Source organism: Leuresthes tenuis, unplaced genomic scaffold, assembly GCF_036924035.1.
Source record: "Leuresthes tenuis unplaced genomic scaffold, fLeuTen1.0.hap1 SCAF_10, whole genome shotgun sequence".
NCBI lineage: Eukaryota > Metazoa > Chordata > Actinopteri > Atheriniformes > Atherinopsidae > Leuresthes > Leuresthes tenuis.
Window position 1 is genome coordinate 4,675,847 of NW_027325364.1, and position 20,748 is coordinate 4,696,594.

Genomic DNA, 20,748 nt, shown 5'->3' on the forward strand with positions numbered 1-20,748 from the left:
AGTGAGACGCTTGACCCGCCCACAGACATCAACCAGTAGTCTGGCCGAAACAACTGTCATTTAGAGTGAACAGGATGGGGAAGACGCTGGAGCTGGAAAACGCAAATTAAATGTTATAAGAAGTAGTTAAAACAACTTTTAAAGTTACCCATGTTATATTTGCAGTTTAAGGCGGCATGTTATAGTATCTTAAAGGTAAGTTTATGGTGAAATAGTACGTGTTGAAGCTTTTCTTTTCTTCGAACGTATGAGTTGAATTTTTTTTAAAGGAAGCTAACGTTTTTCGCTAACAAGCTAATGTTTATCTTACACCCCCTACCTCTCTCCAACCATCTCCTCCTCCAGAGAAGCAGCAACTTTGGCAGTACGTATTTTTCACTGCGATAAGAATATCAGCCAGTTTCGGAGGATGTCAGCCCCCAGCAACTCGCTTCAGCAGCCGAGGGTGAGGCGCAGCAATGCGGGCTCTCCTGGCTCGTTCAACAACGGCAGCTGTCGTTTGCACCCTATTCGTGCCACCGTGCCCTATCAGCTCCTGCGTGGGGGTCAGAGCAGCCCAACACGGGCGCAGACCCTGTACGGGGGAGCCACAAACAGCCGTGGCTCAAGCCCTCCCTCCAGTCCGACACTCAGTTCAGGAAGTTCAAATGCTAAGCAAAGACTGTCCCCCGAAAATAAGGAGGCGTCCTGTCCCCCAGACTCTCCAGTTTCCAGAGGTAAAAACACACTCAGCTGTTTTGCCTTGCATAGTCTTAAAAATGGCATGTGACCACGTGCGTTTGTCTGATAACTTACCATGGTAACTTTTGTTGTTAATGTCTTGTTTATAGTTATGCAGAAGTGTTAAAAATTGGGCCAGATATCAATTTGGAAGGATACAAGTTTGGTACTTGCTTCGCACACCATTGATGCATTAATTATTTAGCTTATCATCCACACACTATTAGACATTTGTGAAGAGCACACCGAGTAAAACGGTCTCCCATAATTCATAGACTTTTGAAAGGGAGAACATGAGGAAAGACTTGGCAGAAAGACGTGATATCAGTTGTAATCGGGCCAGTTCACTCCATGTAGGAACAGTGCTGAGTGTAGTCAGGTGTTGCATACTCAGACTCAACACGCTGAGCATATGTGAAACCTTACCACGCTGCCATACATATGGTTAAAGAGCCCAACCATGTGTTTTTTTTCACATATGCTCTGCTGATCTTCTGAAGTGATATGGAGACACAGTGAAGGTGTGCAGGCAGCTTCACTGAATCTTCACTGCTTCTGCTGACTAATATTTGACTCTGTGGCCTGTTATTTAAAATCTGCATTCTTTCACAGCCCAGAAATGTGTTTTCTTGTTACCCTTACAGGAAGAAAGACACTTTTCTGTATAAAACACACATATAACCACATACTGTCTGGTGATTGTTTAACACATTACGATATGGGAATGTATAAACACAGCTTGCTTTTCCTTTGTCTAGCGACAGAGATTTGCTCTACTTCTGTTAGCCTCAGTGGGTTTTTCTGCATCAGCAACCTCATCAGTGCTACTTCTATTGGACACACGTCATAGCTTCTCCTCTTACCTTTAACCAAAATGGTTCTGCTCTTTCTGTAAAGCAGCATGGTAGTTATTGTTGCATTGTGTGTGGAGTTTTATGTTTGTGACGTGCCTCACATTCCTCACTTCTTTGAACGAGATGACCTCCAGTGTATCACGCAGGGCAGGAAACGAAGCCTCTTCCATAACAACCGAGAAGACAGATTTACCAAGCATGATGAATTTCACCCTTGTTTGACCAGCTATTGGTGTTGGTTTCTTACCCCAGCAGCATGCCACACATAACTCAATCCTCTGAGAGAGATGACCTCTAACCCATGCCAGTGTCCCATGTCAGTTGTGATGATGGAGACTTGACCTTCCCTTATGGATGTGACCTCACAGTCTAAACACAAATGAGAGTCTTCAGATGGTCAGCGAGGATTTGGTGGCTGCTTTGATTAAAAAAAATGTACAACCTTATGCCATTAGCAAATGTGTATATCAGTGAGGACATGATCATTTTCATGTTTAATCTCTAAATCGCAGCTTAATATTCACAAAGCAATACGTTTCAGAAGCTCTCATCAGTTGTAATACTTTGAACCTACTCATAGAGGTATGTCATTTGGTGAAAAACGTGTAATCATGGTCATGGCAGCACTGTGTTCAGATGGTTTGGAGGTTACCCTGATGATGAGTGATGCTGCCGAAAGTATTATGTTCCAAATCGTGACCTTTTTGGTTCACCAGCATGACATCATCCTCCTACCACACTGTCCTGACAATGAAAGTCCTGCTCGCTGTCAAAGTGCCAGTTGTGCTGAAACAGCCCGGCTTCATTGTCACTCATTCAAACTGCAGAGTAGGACCAAATTTGAAAATGAATGTGGTGTCTAAATCAGTTGACTCCGGTGGAATTGTGTTGTTTTCTGTATTTCTCACTGTCTGCACACAACATTTTGATGCACATTTGAAGGGGACTTGCTTAGTCAAGGGTTATGAAAAGAAGACTTGCCAGCACTGTCAGCATACATTACACTTTCACTGTAACGTTCAGACTGGTTTAAGTTAGCTTTTTGCACAAGATATTCGCTTGACTTACTGGGTAATATTAGCAACCATGTAAGGGACGGATGCATAAACTCAAGCCTTTGACAGACGGTGCCAAATTAAATTATATTCTGTGCAAAAATACTTAATTTACTCCCGTACAGTGGGAAAGTAGAATGGAGAGGTGTCAAAGTTGTTCCTGCAGTCATTTCTCAGTGACAAAAAGTCCTGCTGCTTCTAGTCAGGGCTCCAAGCTCGTCCATTATGTCTGCTGGTGATATCACACTTCCTATGATTATCAAGGGAAGAAATGGTTTAAACTTCCTCCTCCTTTCTCTCAGTTTTGTTCCTGTCTGCACCCTGGACATCTCTTCTTCAGCTCATCTGGATTTATGGTTTTATTCCAGACATTACAAGAGCTTTGGGAAGCTCAATCAGCCGCTCCCCGCATGCTAACAACTTTCCTGTTACCATGGTTATGCATCATAACGGATGTTTAGAAAAAGGAATTATGAGCAGAAATCATTCCAGCAGCATAGGATCCAAACCTATGTGGTGTACGTGTGTGTAAATGCCAAAAATACAGGAGAGAATTGATTAAAAAAAATATTTTTTTCTCCAAAAGAAAATGACTGTAGTGCTTCCCTAACCAGCATGAAAAATATTTCTGTTTGCACTGAGCACTCGTGTTTGCTTAAGAAACAGCTGATGTATCACTTAACTATGAAAGTAATGCTTACCTATTGATGATCACTAGAAATGAGCTCTCAAACATTTGAATCCAGAGTGGTTGACTTGGAATGTGAAAATCTCTTGTCACACTAAGTGAAAGAAAATTCGGTTTAAAATTAATGACTAGTTAAACTGTTCTCTGCTCTCAAATTTAGGGGCATGTCTGCTCAAGATGCTGACAGTTCTCATACCAGCTCAAGGGAAGTGGTATAAACAAATCCTTTTCCACTGAACTACAGGCTAGACAGAAGGGCACTAAGTTATATACTATAATAGACTAAGCACAGAAGGAAACTTGCTCTCCATGTAGGCTACTGCTGATATCACTGCACCAGATGTCTGCACGATGACTGCTCTGTTAAGGAGCGTTCAGCTGTAGCTGCTGTAGTTGCTATTTATACGTTAACTTTGTCAGATGAAAACTTGCAGAACCACCCAATATGAAATGGTTGCTGCAGAGGTGGATGTTGGTGATGATGCTCATTTCTACACCAATGTGGCTCCTTATAAAGGCAATCCATTGCAAATAGCTTTTGTTCTCCGAAATCAATCGATCTGTATTCTTCACCATTCATGAGAAATTTAGACGAGGCGCTTGCAGAGGTATGAAAATATTGGCTTTCAGGGACATTGCACCTGTACAACAGAGCTGGCATAGTTGGCTAGCTCAGTGTTGGATAGTTAGCTACTTAGACAGCTAATGCGCTCTCATTTTTATTGTGTTAAAGTCATTTTAGGTTGGAATGTTGTGCATCATCAAACCAGGATTTCTGGTCAGCCAAAAAGATCCTGAACACAAAATTATGAAAATTAGTTGAACAACTTAAGTCCACAACTCCATAAATGAATAAGTTAGTCTTTTCATTTTTCTAAAACTGATAAAATGATTTAGTTTGTGCAGAAGCAAATTCGTCTAGCTGCGTCAGTACATTTTTAAACGGACTTGTGCAGTGAGTAGTGGTTTAATTTTGGGTTCCAATTGTTAATCAGTTTTGACTGAGAGAGCCAGTAAATCCTCACATTCACTGATTATTGATGAGCTGGTGCTCAGGAGTTGGAGTGGGTCATTAACTCGTCTTAGGCTCAGTGGTTGACTCCCTGGCTTCCTCAGTTCACGTGTCAAAAATATTTTTAGGCAAAATGCTGATCGAGCTTCCATCTCTTGTAATATCTCTCTCTTAGTGTAGATCGGTGCTTTATGTATAGAATAAAAAGCATGGCATGAATGTGTGTTCGAATGGTTGAAAGTGGCTTTTATTGTAAAATACTTGGTAGTCAATAAGGCTAACAAAAGTCACCATGAACCCAATCTTCATCCAGATAGCTTTAATGAGCAAAAAGTAGTTATTGTACTTGTGTTTAAGTGCTGTTATTAAGAGCTAAAATTCTGTCCAATCTTTACAGTCTTTATGCATTAAGTAAGGGTAGAATCTCATTATTTACAGTACGTGTTTATACTCATTGAAAATATATGCGTACGTGTCAGATAATCTACAAATAATTTTTTTTTGCCTTTTCTCGTCATTATGAAGTAAATGTTTGTACAATGAAATGTCAAAACAACAGATTGGTTCCTTTGCTGTCATGATTAACAGGACGATATAGGTGTGTCTGCAATTATACAGCCAAACCTATTCGCTAACCTTTTCAGTAATGTGGGTTTTAAGTGAGCAAGTATCTTCTTGTCACTACATCTGCTCAGCTGTATCTGTGACTTTGTAAAAACCCGAAACAACGTGATTCCAACACTTTTTGTTTTCTAAATCATTTTTTGCCTCTCTGGATTTTAAAAAAAGTGAATGAATAAACTCTTTTATTTGTCTTTCAATGTTTTCCGTTGACTTGTGGCACCAACTGTCGTACCTCTTCTGGTAAATGCTTTGGGGGAAGTTTTTGCCTCTTTAAAATGACACATACAGCCTTTCAGGTGTAGCAGGACATTATCTGAGATGGTTAGAGTGGAGTAGTTTTGTTTTATGGCCCTAAGATTAAGCAAGGTGTGGATGGATTTTGTCTACAAACATAGTCTTCCAGCCCACAGGAAACAGTTGTGCCACGGTTTACCGATTTCAACCACATGTTTGTTTTCATACTTGCCTCTGCCCTACAGTTAATAAACCACCCATTTAGCCCTGAAAGAGTGGATACCTTCTCATTGCCTGCTGAATGTCCTGTTAGGGGAAAGTACATATTCCAATTCAACCTGAAGATAAACCTTAAATATCACACTCACCCCTGAATTCAGCAGATGGACTGCTTTGATGTCTTTGCTTCTTTCACACTGTTTCTTTTTTCTCATCAGGAGATTATTCTAGACTGGCAAGTGGAGAGTTCATGGAAAATAACCACAATCCCAGTTCTGAGAGCGCTGGCTTGGCCTATATCAATATTGCTGAAAATTTAGCCTCCTTCCTTTGTCTGCAGCGCTTCAGGGAATTTTACTGTAGCCCAGTGAGCTTACTTAGGCAATACCTTTGGGTGGGTTGGCCTGTGTATTCTATGAACAAAGAACAACACTGAATAGCTGTGTTGCTCTACGAGGAAAGGGGTGCCTCATGTAAATGGTTTTGTCTGTGTGTGCTGTGTCTATATGTGCTCAAGATAGAAGGGCCTTTTAGCTTGCTCAGACACATGTAAGACATGGCAATCTCCTCCTTGTAGTTCTGCTCCTTTATTCTGGCTTTGTGTAAAAAATGAAGAGGGTTACGTTTGTATTCTGCTTAAAGAAAAAATAAGCCAGTTTTTCTCCAGTTTCAGTACTCTCCAGCATCTATTCTTCCCGTTAGTAGTTTTGTTGTTTCTTTTTTGTTGTTATGCTGCGTGCCTCTGCTGGAATGTTGTGTGAATGCAGGCAGTATTGATGTGCATTGCACTGTAGTTGTTGATGATTTTCTTATGTGGGTGGGTGTGCTTAACTGCTCTAGGTCACAGTAGATTGCTCTCATAACACCAGATACTCTTGCTCAGCTTTTTGCTTTTGCTTCAGGACTTGGCGCATACCAAACGCAAAGTGAACTATGTAGGCGGCGTGATTACATATAAAGTCAACAGTGAGTTGGATACGATTTAAAAAAGATTGCACTTTGAGCGAATAATTTCTGCGTTTCTTTGTTGCTATAGCATGTCGATGTAGAGATTCTTCTGACATCACCAGGAGCGAGAGACTATCCATTTATTTATGAGTGAATGATGGCGATCTCATTATTAATGGAGGACAAATATAAAATAGCTGCCTGCTAATGCTTCTATGACAACGGCTGTCGTCCACTAAGACAGAATTGGAGAAGAGCAGGTATGGAGAAAAGTGAGTGAAGCTGTAGGACTGCCAGATAAGTTATGAAAATGTGTATCCGTTACAGGATTTCAGCTGTCTTGGTCCATGTGGTCTGTGGTCTAGTGTTTGCTGCCTCAGTCAGTTAGCTGCTCTATTGGTTTGCTTATGTGTAGAAGAACAACTTTTAATGCTAAATAATATCTAGTACAAGTGTAATAAACTTATATAGCAGTGAATTACCAAAAACAATTTATTCAAAAGCACTAATTGAAGTAATCCAATAAAACATTAAAGTGATTAATTTAACTGTGCTCTCAACTATTTGCTCTGAAACAAAACACATTTACATTTTGCTACCAACCTGCTACATATATCCAAAATCCTAGCTCACATTTAACCTTCTAACCTAAGTTATCGCTGATGCTCAGGTACGGTCGACCCCTGGCAAGGGTGTCAGCTGCCCCACTAGCGGTGCCTTGCACTCTGAAAACCTGCTGCAGAAAGGCTCCAACAGCTGAATTTGTACCAGCAAAGCAAGGCACGTTATCGCTTTGTTGTTGGTTTGAATGCATCATTAGGCTCCATTTCCAAATGGGTGAATGTGTGTGCGCTCCAAAATGCTCCAAATTTATCATATATGAACTATACCCCTTAGTATTTGACAAATGCTTTATCCCAGTGGATGAAAACCATCACTGCACCAATGCCCTTTGTCAAAGATTCTTTTACGAGGTGCAGTGAAGGGCCAGAGAGTTTCCAGTTCAGTCAGTTTAGGATTGCATCCTTGCTATTTGCGAATTATATGGTGGCTTCAATTAGGCCCCGGGGTAGTTCGCTGCCGAGTGTGAGGAAGCCAGAATGAGAATTGGCACCTACACGAGGACATGGTCCACAGTTCAAAAAGGTGGATTACTCACTCTCGGTTGGGGGTGAATTGCTCCTGAGTTTAAGTATGTTGGAGTCTTGTTCATGAGCTGGGTATAGGAGGGAGCAGGAGATTGACAGGTGGATTGGGGTAGCATCTGCTGTGATGTGGATGCTGTACTGGTCTGACATGGTGAAGTGAGAGCTGAGTCCAAAGGCAAAGCTGTCAGTTTACCAGTCGATCTACATTCCTACCCTCACCTGTGGTTAAAAGTGGTGGGTAGGGATAGAAAGAATGAGGCTGCGAATATAAGTGACCAAAATGGAGCTTCTATAGAAGGGTGTCAGAGGTCTCCCCTTAGGATAGGGTGAGAAGCTATCTGGGAGGGGCTCTGAGTTGAGAATCTACTTTACTGATCGAGAGGAGCCAGTTTATGTAGCTGTGAATGTGGCTTTCCAGACCCTTTCTAGTGTAGGTGTTTGGGACATGTCCTACCGAAAGAAGGCCTCAGGGGAGACCTGGAAACTGCCACCCAATCATCAAAAATGTCATTTATGATGATTAACATGACATGGGGAAGATGCTTACTTTTCTTTATGCTTTCTCAATTCACAGCAGAAAGGTCCAAATTACAAGTGCGGAGTTCCAGTGCCATTCGAAGGGCATCTTCACTGGACGCCATCACAGGACCGTACCTCACTGGTCAGTGGCCTCGGGACTCCCATGGACCTTACCCTTCCTGTATGAAAGACAAAGCTACACAGGTGTGTACCGTCCAGAACATCCCATCGCAGCTGCAGGCCTGCAGGGGTTTGACTCAGCCTGGCTGCTTTTCAGAAATGATATAATACAACGTGATCTTGTCATCTCTTGATTTAATACTTATTGTAGAATGTTGATTTTTAAAAAATATATATATAAATAAATAAATGATTTTTAAAAAGTAGATTAGTGAATGATTATACAATATAGATAAGAAGCTTCAAATACACCATGTGATCATGATGGTATTTGCTGATCCTGCTTACAGCATATAGTTGGTGATTGGTCCCAATAGATTGCATTATCAAATAATCTCATGTTTGCTAGTGCAGTTGTTCAAGTTTAACATTGATTAGATAAGGAGACGTTCATAGATATGCAAGTGCCATAAATAATGTCTACAATTCCAAGCCATACTTTTGTAGGCAAAGGTACCAAAAGTAGCTGCTCTCATGTTTAAAATCAAATCTGCAGTGAAAAAACGAAACAAACATGATTTAAAAAAAGAAAAAAAAAATTAATATCACGATCTGTTAGCATGTTCTGTTTAACAGAAACGCACATGACTGAAAGTGGAAGTAGCTGGTTACTCAAAACAAACTTGTGTGACAAAATGGAAGCCAAGAAGCCAAATAGGAGCTCTACTTCCAACAACAAAACCCCAGCTGCTGTCTTCTTGTTGTCCATTTGTCCTTGTGCAAAGAAAATCTTAAGAACTGTGATGGAGGGGAATCAAATGGCTTAACGTGCCGTGTTGAAGGAGGAGTCTGAGAAAGGCAAGAGTCTGAATCTTCACCAATTATAACGCTTCCTTCACCATCGTCTCAGACAAAGATCCCAGTTAGGACGACCACAAATAATTAATTTCTGACTTTGTGGTTGATATGCCAAAAACTCAGGACTAGCAGGACTAAACTTCCCAGAATCCCCCTCAGTGCACCACTATTTAAAAATGTAGTACATTATGACATTTAAAATCTATGTATGGATTTCACGTTGAGATGAAGCACAGTGTTACTGGAGCCCACACATGATCATCCACTAATCCTGCCGCGCAGTTTCACTGATTTTTGAAGACAGAGGGTTTTGTGTTGGGTTTGTGTTATGAGAGAATCTTGAATATGTATGATCTTGATGAGGGCTGCTCTCCTCATTGCTAACAGAAGCCTTTCATGTAACTGAATGAAGACCGCCAAGCCTCATTTACATGGGCTTCATCCCTTTAACCCCTCATTTGCCCTAAATTTCTTTGTAGACTAAGGAAATGGTGAGAGTGCCTTGCAAGATTTCTTGAAGTGGCTGTGAGCAAAGTAAACAGCTCTAATTACAGGGTTCCTGTGTGTAGTTCTGGAACGTATGGAAACTCATTTGGATAATTATCAGATCTTTTTCACTGCACAAAAACATCTGGGCACATATATTCCTATATCTTACTGGTTTAATGTTTTTTTGGCACAATGTGATATTTTGCTTGCCCTGGTCACATGGGCTCAGTCATATATCACTGTCAGTAAAAGCCAGGCTCAAGACTGAGCACATTTTAAAAAGCCCATGTAAATAATTTGTCTATCAGAGCTGTGGAAATTTAAGTTGGAACACAGTTGGCTGTGTTGTAATAATCAGGGAGAGTGTTACACACTTGAGCGATTAAATGCTCAAACTCTCCAAAGGATAGTCAGAGACAACTTCCTGTTAACAAGCTATGCCTAGGCCCGGCTCTTTTCATAAGACAACAGCAGACAACAGCAGAAAGCAGCAGACAAAAGGTCCCTGGCCTCTTTTGTTGTGCATTGCATAAGTTCAAGACGGCCTCTCCTTTGAGCTGTAATACAGCCCCGCATGGAGGTGAAGTTGTTTGCACCTGTCTCCCAGGCAAGGCGAGGAGAAATCCCACTGCTTACCACCTGGCCCTTGTGGCTGCCTGCCTTTTGTGTGGGAGTTGAGGAGCAGAGGGTCCATACATATGCTAATCACTGTTCCGGGATAGGTTTGTGCGACTTAGGCCCTGTGGTTACAGAGCACAGAGAATGTCTCTATGAAGATTAGGGCCCTAACAGACGAAGCCGACCTCAAAGGGCAGGCACAGAAAAAGACAGGCTGATCAAACTGGTTGTTGCCTTGCTTCCACTTTTAAATGTAACATTTGGACACATCGTGCAGACTGTAGACGATGGCCATCTGATTACTGGCATACATTTCCACTCTGTGCCTACGTGAGAGGAAACAACTAATCAGAAGTCTGTTATTACTTATCTGAAAAACAAACGGAGCACACGAGTTTAGAGTTTTCAAGCTCCTCTGTTTGTGTTTTAAGCCATGGTATGAAAATCTTAAATTATGAGTTGAGAAAATGCCTCATTAGTTTATGTTACAAGTGTTAGTTTTGCCTCTTGGCCAACAACTTCTGATAAAGCTAATGCTGGTTGCTTTCTAGTACTTGTTAAAAACAGCTAGATTAGTTTTGGCTGCGTCAGGTGTATGAGGACCTTGGTGTTTTTTTTTATTAAAGCACAAAAAAATGCCAACCCCCAGATATTTAAACATTTTCTGCAATGCTCAGTGAGTTTTAGACATGCACAAGATAAAAGATAGAAAGTCAACTGGCCTAATCAGGCCGCTCGCTCTTCTTGTTTCTCAAAACCCACCAAATGATAGCAGTGGTACTGTGCGCACACGTCTCGACATGCAATCTAAACAAAGCAGCACAAATTCCACTGCACCTCTGTGGAAGCCCAGTCATTATTTCCTGCTTTGGAACAGAACTGGATTCTTGAGGATGTTGCCTGCATGTAACCCTTTGGGTGGGAATCACAATAGGAAGCGAGCTGCAGGCCATGGTAGTAGAATTTCTGTCTCTATAGCATCGCATTATCATGCACAACACCTGGCACACGTATCGGTCTACAAAGCACACAACTTAGGCTGGAGGGTTTGGAAAGTAGCACGATAAAAGCGCCTCCAAGGTAAATAAAGGTGGGTATTCGTGTGAGCAGCACATAGTATTTTTAACGGCCTCATTATCTTTATTGACTGTTTCCACCCCCAAAGTTTTTGTTTTATACTTGTGGTAATGTGTAGTTTAATTGCATAAACTAGAATTATTGCCATTAACCCTAGAACACTTACATACAGCATCATTAACACAGGGTGTGTTTTACCCAGTATGATAAAAACACTTCTCATTCAAATATATCAAAACACCACAACACATGGCAAATTAAAGCACTCCTCTTTCTTTTATTTCCAGCTCATAAAACAAAAAAAGATGGGATGACCCTAAAAAAAAGGCTCTAAAATTACGGAATCATTAACAAGATTCATGAAAAAATTAATATTTCAGCTTGGTCCACTCGTCCCTGGGACATGAGGCTTGTCCAGGGAAAGCAGGGGCTCCCTCTCTGGGTGAAATCTACCCGAAGGTATTTCACTCTCAATCGCCAACGTCGGGGGGAAAATCACCCGAACACGTGCCTGTTGGGAAAAAAAATACACTGATGGGAGCAGGGAAACACGCTTAGCTTCGATGATGTTATTGAGCAGCCTGAAGCAACACAAGGACCCCTGCAACTCAGGAAATCATATAACCACAATCTCATGGGTGAAAATCCCCCGGCGTTAGTATTTTAGGGTTAAGAATTGTGATTCCAGTAATTTGCTTTCTTGGGATTTATCTGAAAAACATGGATTGAATTAGAGCCTTATCTGTGAGATAACCTTAAGGTTTGGGGAATGGGTTTACTGTATAAAGGCCTGCTGTTTTTTTTTGTTTTTTTTAATGGTGGCCAAAATGCAAACAGTGAGGTGACGAGCCTTAGAATAAATTCTCAAATCGAGTTGCGTCATATTTACCTTTTTTCTGTGTCGTGGTTGTTGCTGTCATAACTTAACAGATAGTAATTTGCTGCAGCTAAAAACGAGCTCAAATGAACAATACATACGTAAAGCTAAAGGTACTGTATTAAAATCATCTGTTACAACTTCATTTTTCCTCTGCGTCACAGTACAAAACTCCATGAAGCCCGTTTGCCCTTTCTAGCAATTTGCATTTTATAAAAGCAGATTAGGCCACGGCCTCAAGTCTCTCACTGTTTGGCACAGGCATCAAACTGCACAAGTAATTCCATAGGCCATGGGCAAAATGTTAATGCTAAAGGCTAGTTACACATCTGCCGTCCAGCATGGCCAAGCACAGTGGTCCCTTTTTATAAGAGCACAAGCAGCCATTTAATATGTGTCCTTTTCTGGGGAAGCCAGTGCCAGCAAGCCTGCTCAAACGACTTCACGGGTGTTCCTCATTATTCACAGTGTGATATTCCATATCATAGGGCAGGGGCTGTGCGTAAGTTGGAAAGAGGTTTTTCTGTTTGTGTGGGGTCAAACATAAGGCAGAGCGAAGACACTGACATTTAAGATGTTTTGTGCGACTGTGCTCAGCATAAAACGTCAGATGTTTTAGGACCAGAGGGCACTGTTGATGGGCATAATCGGAGGGAAGTATGTGGTTTGAGACAACCTTGTAAAACCTCCTCAGTATGTTTCTATTTTTGCATTATTTTACATAACTCAACGGTTTCCTTTTCTTTGCAAGTAGAGGTCTAAAAGATATGTTCAGGGAAACAGAACTGCCTCTATGCTCTCTGGGAGGAAATGTTTTCTTTATCAGCTGTTTTTCTTTTACTGTTTAACTAACAGCAATAAAGTTCTTGGTAGGCTCATTGAACTTATACAAGCCCGGTATTGTAATTAGCCTTTTCTGCAGGTCGTAGTGTGGCTAAGTATTGAATCGACTGTTGGGTAACTTGTGGATTGTTTCTGCTACGGTGAAAAGGTATAAAGTTGTGGAAAATGTCACCTGTGGCTGACGGTAAAGTTGACTGTGCCGTTTGAATTCATGGCTGTTGGATTTTGTTATGGGTGTTGCTGTCATCTTTAGACAAATAAGGGAGTTTAGTGACTCACTACAAGTGAATTTATCTTAGCCCAGCTCACTAATGGAAGGAATTATTGTTTTCCTGTTTAATATAGTTGTTTCCTCAGGGTTTGTATCCCATGACTGTTATCCTCACTTTTATTGATTCCAGATTTGCAGCTTTACTTTTGAACACACGGCACTCATTACTGCTTTCACCCACATCTTTCTCAGCTGCTCATCTAAACATTTTAAAGTTTAAGTATTTCGTTGTTGCTCGCATCCTGTGTGACTTCATCATCAGCGGTCACGTTAGGCAATAGCTGTCTTAAACATGCACACTTTATGCGTTTTAAAGCTTCTTTTTAAGCTTTTATATTCACCCTCTGCTGAACAAGCTTTTGTTTACCTCAAATACACAGGTTTGTATCTTTTATTTACACATTTGTAATGTACACAAAAAAATAGTAAAAAGTTAATAGTAAATAATGTAGATGAATGAAATGTGCACACATCAATAGATGTTATGTGTTCTTATTGCCTGTTGTCACATGCTTTAAAGCTTGTTGCTGCTCTTGGGGAGCTGCTCTTGGTGGTGGCAGTAAATGAACCTGTAACGCAGAGCTGTGCAACACGCGGTCAACGTGTGTGTTTCTGTGTTTTAGACTCCAGGTGTCTGGATTGATGAAGGAGCAGAACTGGGAAGTCCTCACCAGCGGTCAGCCTCGTGGGGTAGCGCAGACCATCTCAAAGAGGTAGTTTCACCTGTTTTAACACTCTTCTTTTCCTTCCAAGTCACAGCTGCTTGTGACAACAAACAGCGGAGTGGAGCACTTTCAGCAGTGTGAGGACATCCTCGCTTAATGCTTTGGCAAAGCTAGTTTAAAAAACGTATTTGTCATTTTTGAGGTTCATTCCATATACTCAGTGTGTGTTTTATTTGTCAGGGTCTGAGGTCAGCCTAAATATTACTCTCCTTAAAGCTGGTTTCTACTCCTGTCTATCTGCTGGGTTTGGTGGCCAACCAGCTGACCACATGGAGTTTTAAGGACTCCAGCTCTCCACACCACAGTCTAAATATAACCTCCTTCTCCCCTCTGTGCTCCACACAACTGCACTGTGTGAATCTCATAATGGACTTTTTTTTTGTTTTTTTTTTAAACGGTGCAGGAGCTCCTCTCAAGGGTGAACAGCCATATTGTTTCCTTTTTTTAGTTTTCACTAAATAAATGGATTGAAGGTAACTCATTCTACTTTTACAGAAAAAAAAAACAACTAAATTCATAGATGCTTCTGCAGTACAGTGACGATTCACATTATTCTGTGTAAATGGCTCACAGATGTGTTAGCACTGACTGGGAGAAAGATTTTTTTACAAACTTACAGCCACAGTGACAACTTCATAGAGCTACATTTGATATATTTCAGGTCAAACAGCCAAAAGGTTAATACCTGATATTAAGTTAATTAAGGTCAGTACTGTAATGTTCCTTTGATTGAATGCATTTTGTCTATATTTTTGGGACCATATGTTAAATCGAAGAACTGCATCCTTGGACTTGGTGTAAATAAAACTGTATTTATTGTGTTCCATTGCGTAGTCTATTGTTGGAAAGGAGATGCAAGCAGAGGAGTTTCATAAGAAACATTCTCTCTACGATGAACCCATCTGATTGTTAGAATCCAATTTCATAAATCACATTTCTGTGTAAATATAACCTTACACTCTAATTAGGCCCACAAGGAAAATGTTGTGTGCATCTTTATACAATCCCTGGGTCTTGGCCTGTACGGTCAATAACGTAGCACAGCCTGGAAAACTTCTTTTTTCCCTTCTGCTGAGATTACACGAGGATTGCCTGGACTTGTCATTATCAACTGCTGCCACTAAATGAATGCAGTGAACTGAATTCTAGCTCTCTAACTTCTGCGATTTCATGTGTGGGAGGACATTTGTGAAAAGAGCGAGTCTCTTTGTTGACTTTGTTGCCAGGTTTACAAGATCAGCACTGCAGAGACCACACCTATGTCTGCACAGTACATTGTCTGTTAGTCTTGCAAACGGCGCCCTGGTTTTCGGCCGATAACTGGGGCAGATGTAGTGACACCCATTGACTTAACTTGTATCATCATCAGACATACTGATTGCAAACAGTTTTCTGACACGGAACAATGCTAAAGTCAAGTCTGTTAGTAATTTTGCAGACATTTTGGTAATAGTGATGTGTCAATATTGTCAGCCACACTAACTAAATAATCCCAGGCATCCTGAAACCATGGGAAAAAAATGTTTTAGGAATTAACAGTTGCTGCAAAAAGAACATAATCTGAATATTTAAGCAGAAAATATCAGGGAATACTTCAGACCTATGGAATTATATCTGAATCAGATCATTTCTGGGCCAACAGTTTACTCTGTACTGCACAGCCTGATCGAGAGCTGTCATTTGCTGAATTGATGTCATTTTTCTTCCAGCAGATTGCTAAACTGAGACTGCAGCTGCAGCGCAGCAAACAGGTCACCCGGCAGAGCAAAGACAGGGAGCAGAGCTCACTGCAGCTGCTACAGCCAGCACAGCATTGTGCTGCATGCCAACCACAGGTGAGTGCCACCTGAGCAGAAGTTCAGCTGAAAACATAAACTCCGCTAACTTAATGCAAGATTTTATCCAGGTAACAGTGATATGATCAGGTAGCTTAGCAGCTCAGCACAAAACATACAGATGAAACAGACAGTGACCAAACTATAACACAGCTGCTAAAGGTAAGAAAACTGAAAGGTAAAGCAAGGTCTACAGAGCTCAACAGAACTAAAAGGTTCATCAGGGTTTCTTCATTAAACTGTTAATTTTAATCATTTTATAAACCTTTTTAGTCATTCAGACTAAGGTTGGATGTATGCTCCTCTGAATTTGACTGAGCAGGCTTAGTTAATCTTCTTCTAGTCTTTTTTTAGCAGTCTGTTATGGTTAAGGGAGACAGAAAAAGGGGAAATTTGTCTGGACATGCCCTTTTCTGTCCTTGTTTGCTGTTCATTCATTAACAGATGCCCAGGAATGGCGTCTGTGAATGGCTGTAGTTCACCCAACTTGAGTAATCTATTTTCACTGGCCAGCTCCAGACATGACATGAAATATGATAAAACTTGATGAATGAGTGTATCAATGATTTCTGATTGATGTATTTGACTGGAGGATTGATATGCATGTCTTGGAATAAAGTATTTAGGCATTTATTGTATTATTATTATATATATATTGTATAGGTAATTATTTTAGCATATGTTATTTGGACATTTTTTAATTTTAATTTATTCTTTCTAGTACAAAGGAGCTTCATCAACTTTGACGACAGTCCCTATGACAAAGTCCCTCATATGCAGAGTGCCGAGCAGTGTGGAGGGCATCAGCCATGAGCTGGAAAATGTGTTTATCAGAGAAGACTGGGAGCAGGGCATGCAGGTACAGATGTGTGTCAGTATGATTCCTTTCGAACGGATACTCTGAGGTAATTTGAAACCACTGTAATTTGGTTTGTTGTCCGACTAAAGTTCAAGAAGCCGACAGACTTTGATGTTCACACGCAATTTAAAAGTTGGATTTTAGCTGGGCTGAAACAATAATTCTTTTTTTTTTCTCTGATGTAATGTATAAATACTGACCAAGAAGGAGAAGAAGAGGAAGAAGACACTCTTATGTTGGTTCCAGAGTATTGATATTTTCCTCATTAGTACATTCTAATGACAGGGGCTTAATGCACTGAAAATCTTTGATCCATATGTGAAGAAAAGCGTAAAACCCCCAGGAATGAGCTCCCAGGATCAACACACCTATTGTACTCTGTGGCTGTGAGTTGAGACTGATACAGACTTCAGCCCTTTTTACATTTCGGTTTTGGCTTGTTGGTAAAACAAAGACTTCCTCATTAACCCGAGGCTGTTTCTCTTTTCTGATTCAGCCATGCCAGACAGAGTCAGCTCAACCCCGCATCAGAGTGTGCTTACATACACGAAGTTGGTGTTGCGGAATCATCTGAGTGATAACAGCGCCACTAGTTAAAGTATCAGGTTGCACAAGCACGAATTTCCCTCACACGCTTTGCCTGTTGCTACTTTCCTTGCTAGCTCAGAACCGTATCAGCAGGGAAATCAGCATCCTGGCATTTACATGGATGTTGCTTTGACTCTTACCTTAACATTTATGCACTCAATTCAATACCCCCTCCCTAACTACAACAGCAGCATCCCACCACCAGGACAGCAGTGGCTCCTGCAGAATCTGCTTAGGAAGGACTCAGAGAGCACGATAAAGAGGCTGAGATGTTCACCCAAACTAGTCCAAACTCCTCACATACCTATCTGATGGTATCTATAGGAAGCAAGACCAATCCACAGTGACCCCACCCACAACCCACAGAGACCAAAGAATCTATTTCTGATGATGTTCTTTGTCCACATCCTGATTGATCGGTGCTTTTTTTGCATGAGACAACATTAGGCTTGTGATCATGGGTTATATGTGTATTATTGAACCACAGTAATACTTTACCTTAATACTTCCTCACCCTCAATAATATAGTTTAATTTAAAAAAATCTAGAATTGATTTGTTTTGATTCACTTGGATTTTTAGATGCTTTTAATTAGATCATTAGTCATGTTCATAAAGAAGGTCACTTCATTTCTAGTCTGTCCCACTTACTATAGCTAAGTAACCGCTTGGAACTTTAAGCACATGTAGTGCAGAAACTGAAAATGTAGATGGCTATATTGGGCTTTTTTGTCCTGCTGACCAATGAAAGTGCTTCACACACACATTCATAGAGTGATGTACTGCTTTTACATCTGCAGTGTTTGAGTTCATAAAACATGACCCTGATTTCCTCAGACAGCCGGTTAGTTAAAAGAAACAGACTGAATCATGTAAAGGTCCCACCTTTGACCCTCGTGGCTTTGTATCCTGTCGCCAGAAGTAACATCTCATCAGGAAACACTCAGGTCGGTGTTCTGAGTCACAACAGAGCTTTAAACTGCTACTGGTCTAAGCATAATTATCCCACTTTTATGGAACTGACGCAGTGCTGCTCACTCCTCTACCTGACATCAAGAGTAGACATTTTCTACATCACACAGCCTTAACTGAACCATATAGAAGTAATTATTGTGTCAACTTGATTTTGAGCACCAGTTGTAACAGATTCACTGAGAAAAAAGCACAAATACAAAGACTGGTTGTTGGATTTTAAGACTCTTTTGGATCATTTTGGGACCACACCAAATGCTTGTTTTCTTTTTGCCATCGACAAACAGATTAACATGTATGATTATGATCAAAAATAGTGTGTCAGGCCATGGTTAAGATTCATTACACAGATACAGGCACAGGCTTGTAAAGTCACGACAAATATTTTCACTCGCCTCACCTGCTTTGAGCAAAGGAGGCCTGTAAATCAAGCCTGATGCAGGGTTGTAAACCTTGGCCGGGCTGTCATGTTCCACGCAGAGTCACACGTGCTCACGTAGTACAAACACACACACGGCTTAAGATTTACAGCTTGTTGTGCACTGAGCTTTTTTTTTCCCTTCTCTCCCCTTTGAATCAGCTGTGCCAAAGCAAAACACAATTCACATCACACTGTTCATCTGTTTTCAAGTACTACCATCTGGTGTGGTGTTTGCTTCTCTAATTGCCCCATAGACAAACACACCAGAGGCCTTTTAGTTGCGGCCATTCTTAGATTTAGGACATTTTAGGTGATGCTTTTAACCTCAAATGACAGCATCCAACAAGTGAGCAGGTAGCTGTTCAACATGGAGCACAGGATCACCTCAGACGAGCCTTTAATGGGAGGGACTGTGACCTTTGAATTTTGAGAGTCTCTGAACATGAAGCATCACCACTCTGCCATTTTAGGATTATTGTACATTAACGCATGACTTCTCGTTGCTTTCTCTGCGTCCTGACCTCACAGGCCATGGAGGTGGTAGATGGGCGCCGCCCACCTCTCCCTTCGCATTGCTACAGCAACAGTGGGGACACGCGTGACACAGACACGCAGGCCCCTTCGAGTGGTGAATCGAGCCCGTCGCCCCGCCCCCGCAGCTCTGATCACCTCCACTCCCCTGATGGAAGCCCTGTCTCTGCAGAGGAAATCGATAAAGGTGTGCTTTTACAGTTGAACAGATGCAGCTGTGTTGTTACGTGAAACAAAGTCTCTGCTTTTAGGTATTGGTAAGCACCAGTGTTGGGATATCGCATCCAAAAGCCATAGAAATGAATACATTAGATTATTTCTTTTAGTGGTAGCTATTAACCTTACACAGTAGTTTTGCAATTCGAGTATTCCTTTTACAAATAAGCAGTCGTTACTCTTGACATTTTACTGCATCAGGCCGTGCATTTTGTTGCCACAAAATCAAAAAAAAGAAGAAGAAAATCCCTGTCGTGTGTTGTCTCTTCAGTGTGCATCTGCAGCTCACTCAGCTAGTCGTGAAAGCTCTCACATTATTTTAAATTGGTGGCTGAAAAGGTTAAGAGCGATCGTGGTGGAATATAGCTCGTGTCTGGGTGATTGCTCTTTATTAGTAGGGAAGAACTCTACTTCAGATTTGATGAAGCACCTGCAGGCTAAGCACAGCTTCACAACGATAACAGCTAGCTTTCAACTAAAGCTGCTACTCCGGGGGGGAAATGAAAGAACATGCGACTGGTTATGTGTGGAACAAGGTGCCACAAACAGTTTTAGAGTCGCCATCTTTCAGTAAGACTACAAATTAAATACCTGTTATTTGTTAAGGTAGAAGTACTGAGCCCCACATGCTTGTTTTTATGTGTATTGTCAGGATGATGGTAAAATTAGATGGTGTAAAGGAGATATTTTGTTGGTCATTCCTGTTATTCCTTCAGAACAGCCAGAACATTCAAAGGTAAATGTTCTTTGACTTTATAACTGAAGTGTAGCAGGAGTAGCACAACACCAGACTGTTGAGTATCACTGGTAATGAGTTTTTTGACAATAAATATTCAAATGATGCAGAGGTTTTACTGTATGTACAGGTTCCAGTATTATCCACCGTTGTGACCTAAACGGCTTACTGAAGGTTGCATTCTTTGCTGTATTTTCAGAGAGTGTGTGCAGTTCTCCTCTCCCCAAGTTCGCCACTTCTCCCAAACCTAACAACAGCTATATGTTCAAACGGGAACCTCCAGAGGGATGCGAGAGGGTCAAAGTGTTTGATGAGCTGGTGTAAGTATTTTTTTAGAGTAACTTTTTTTTTTTATCGGTGAACTATGTGAGAAGTCAGCTGAGTGACTTTCACTTTAATAATTATCTATCTGATGCAAACTCAACTTTTAGTGCTTCTGCAGTTTTGCATGAAAAGCTTGAGTTTTTACAAGCTGTAATGGAACAAAGAGCAGCTACAGAATGCAGTTGGTTTGTACATTAGCTTCACACGGAGGGAACAAACTTTCACTGCACCCTGTACTTGGTTTCATGCTGAGTGCAGTAAAAGCCAGTTGGAAGAAGGCCATTTATTGCCTCACTATCAAAACAAGCACCAAATGATCTAAAGTTGAAAACTTTGACACTTTTAGGAGAAAAATGGTCGGGGTGATT

The 20,748-nt window shown here is 41.0% G+C and overlaps 1 protein-coding gene across 2 annotated transcripts in view; it reads left to right on the forward strand.

Annotated features, from left to right (window-relative positions):
* Positions 1-20,748, forward strand: part of LOC140316013 (glucocorticoid-induced transcript 1 protein) — a 23,994-nt gene continuing 3,246 nt past the window's right edge. The window contains exons 1-8 of one of the 2 annotated variants that reach the window (XM_072393673.1): positions 1-195; positions 346-716; positions 8,077-8,225; positions 13,798-13,887; positions 15,612-15,734; positions 16,456-16,593; positions 19,102-19,291; positions 20,256-20,376. In XM_072393673.1, the coding sequence (XP_072249774.1) occupies positions 410-716; positions 8,077-8,225; positions 13,798-13,887; positions 15,612-15,734; positions 16,456-16,593; positions 19,102-19,291; positions 20,256-20,376 (1,118 nt within the window). In that variant the 5' untranslated portion in view covers positions 1-195; positions 346-409. Of the gene's footprint in view, positions 196-345; positions 717-8,076; positions 8,226-13,797; positions 13,888-15,608; positions 15,735-16,455; positions 16,594-19,101; positions 19,292-20,255; positions 20,377-20,748 lie in introns of both variants that reach the window. The other variant, XM_072393672.1, reaches the window with a different exon arrangement.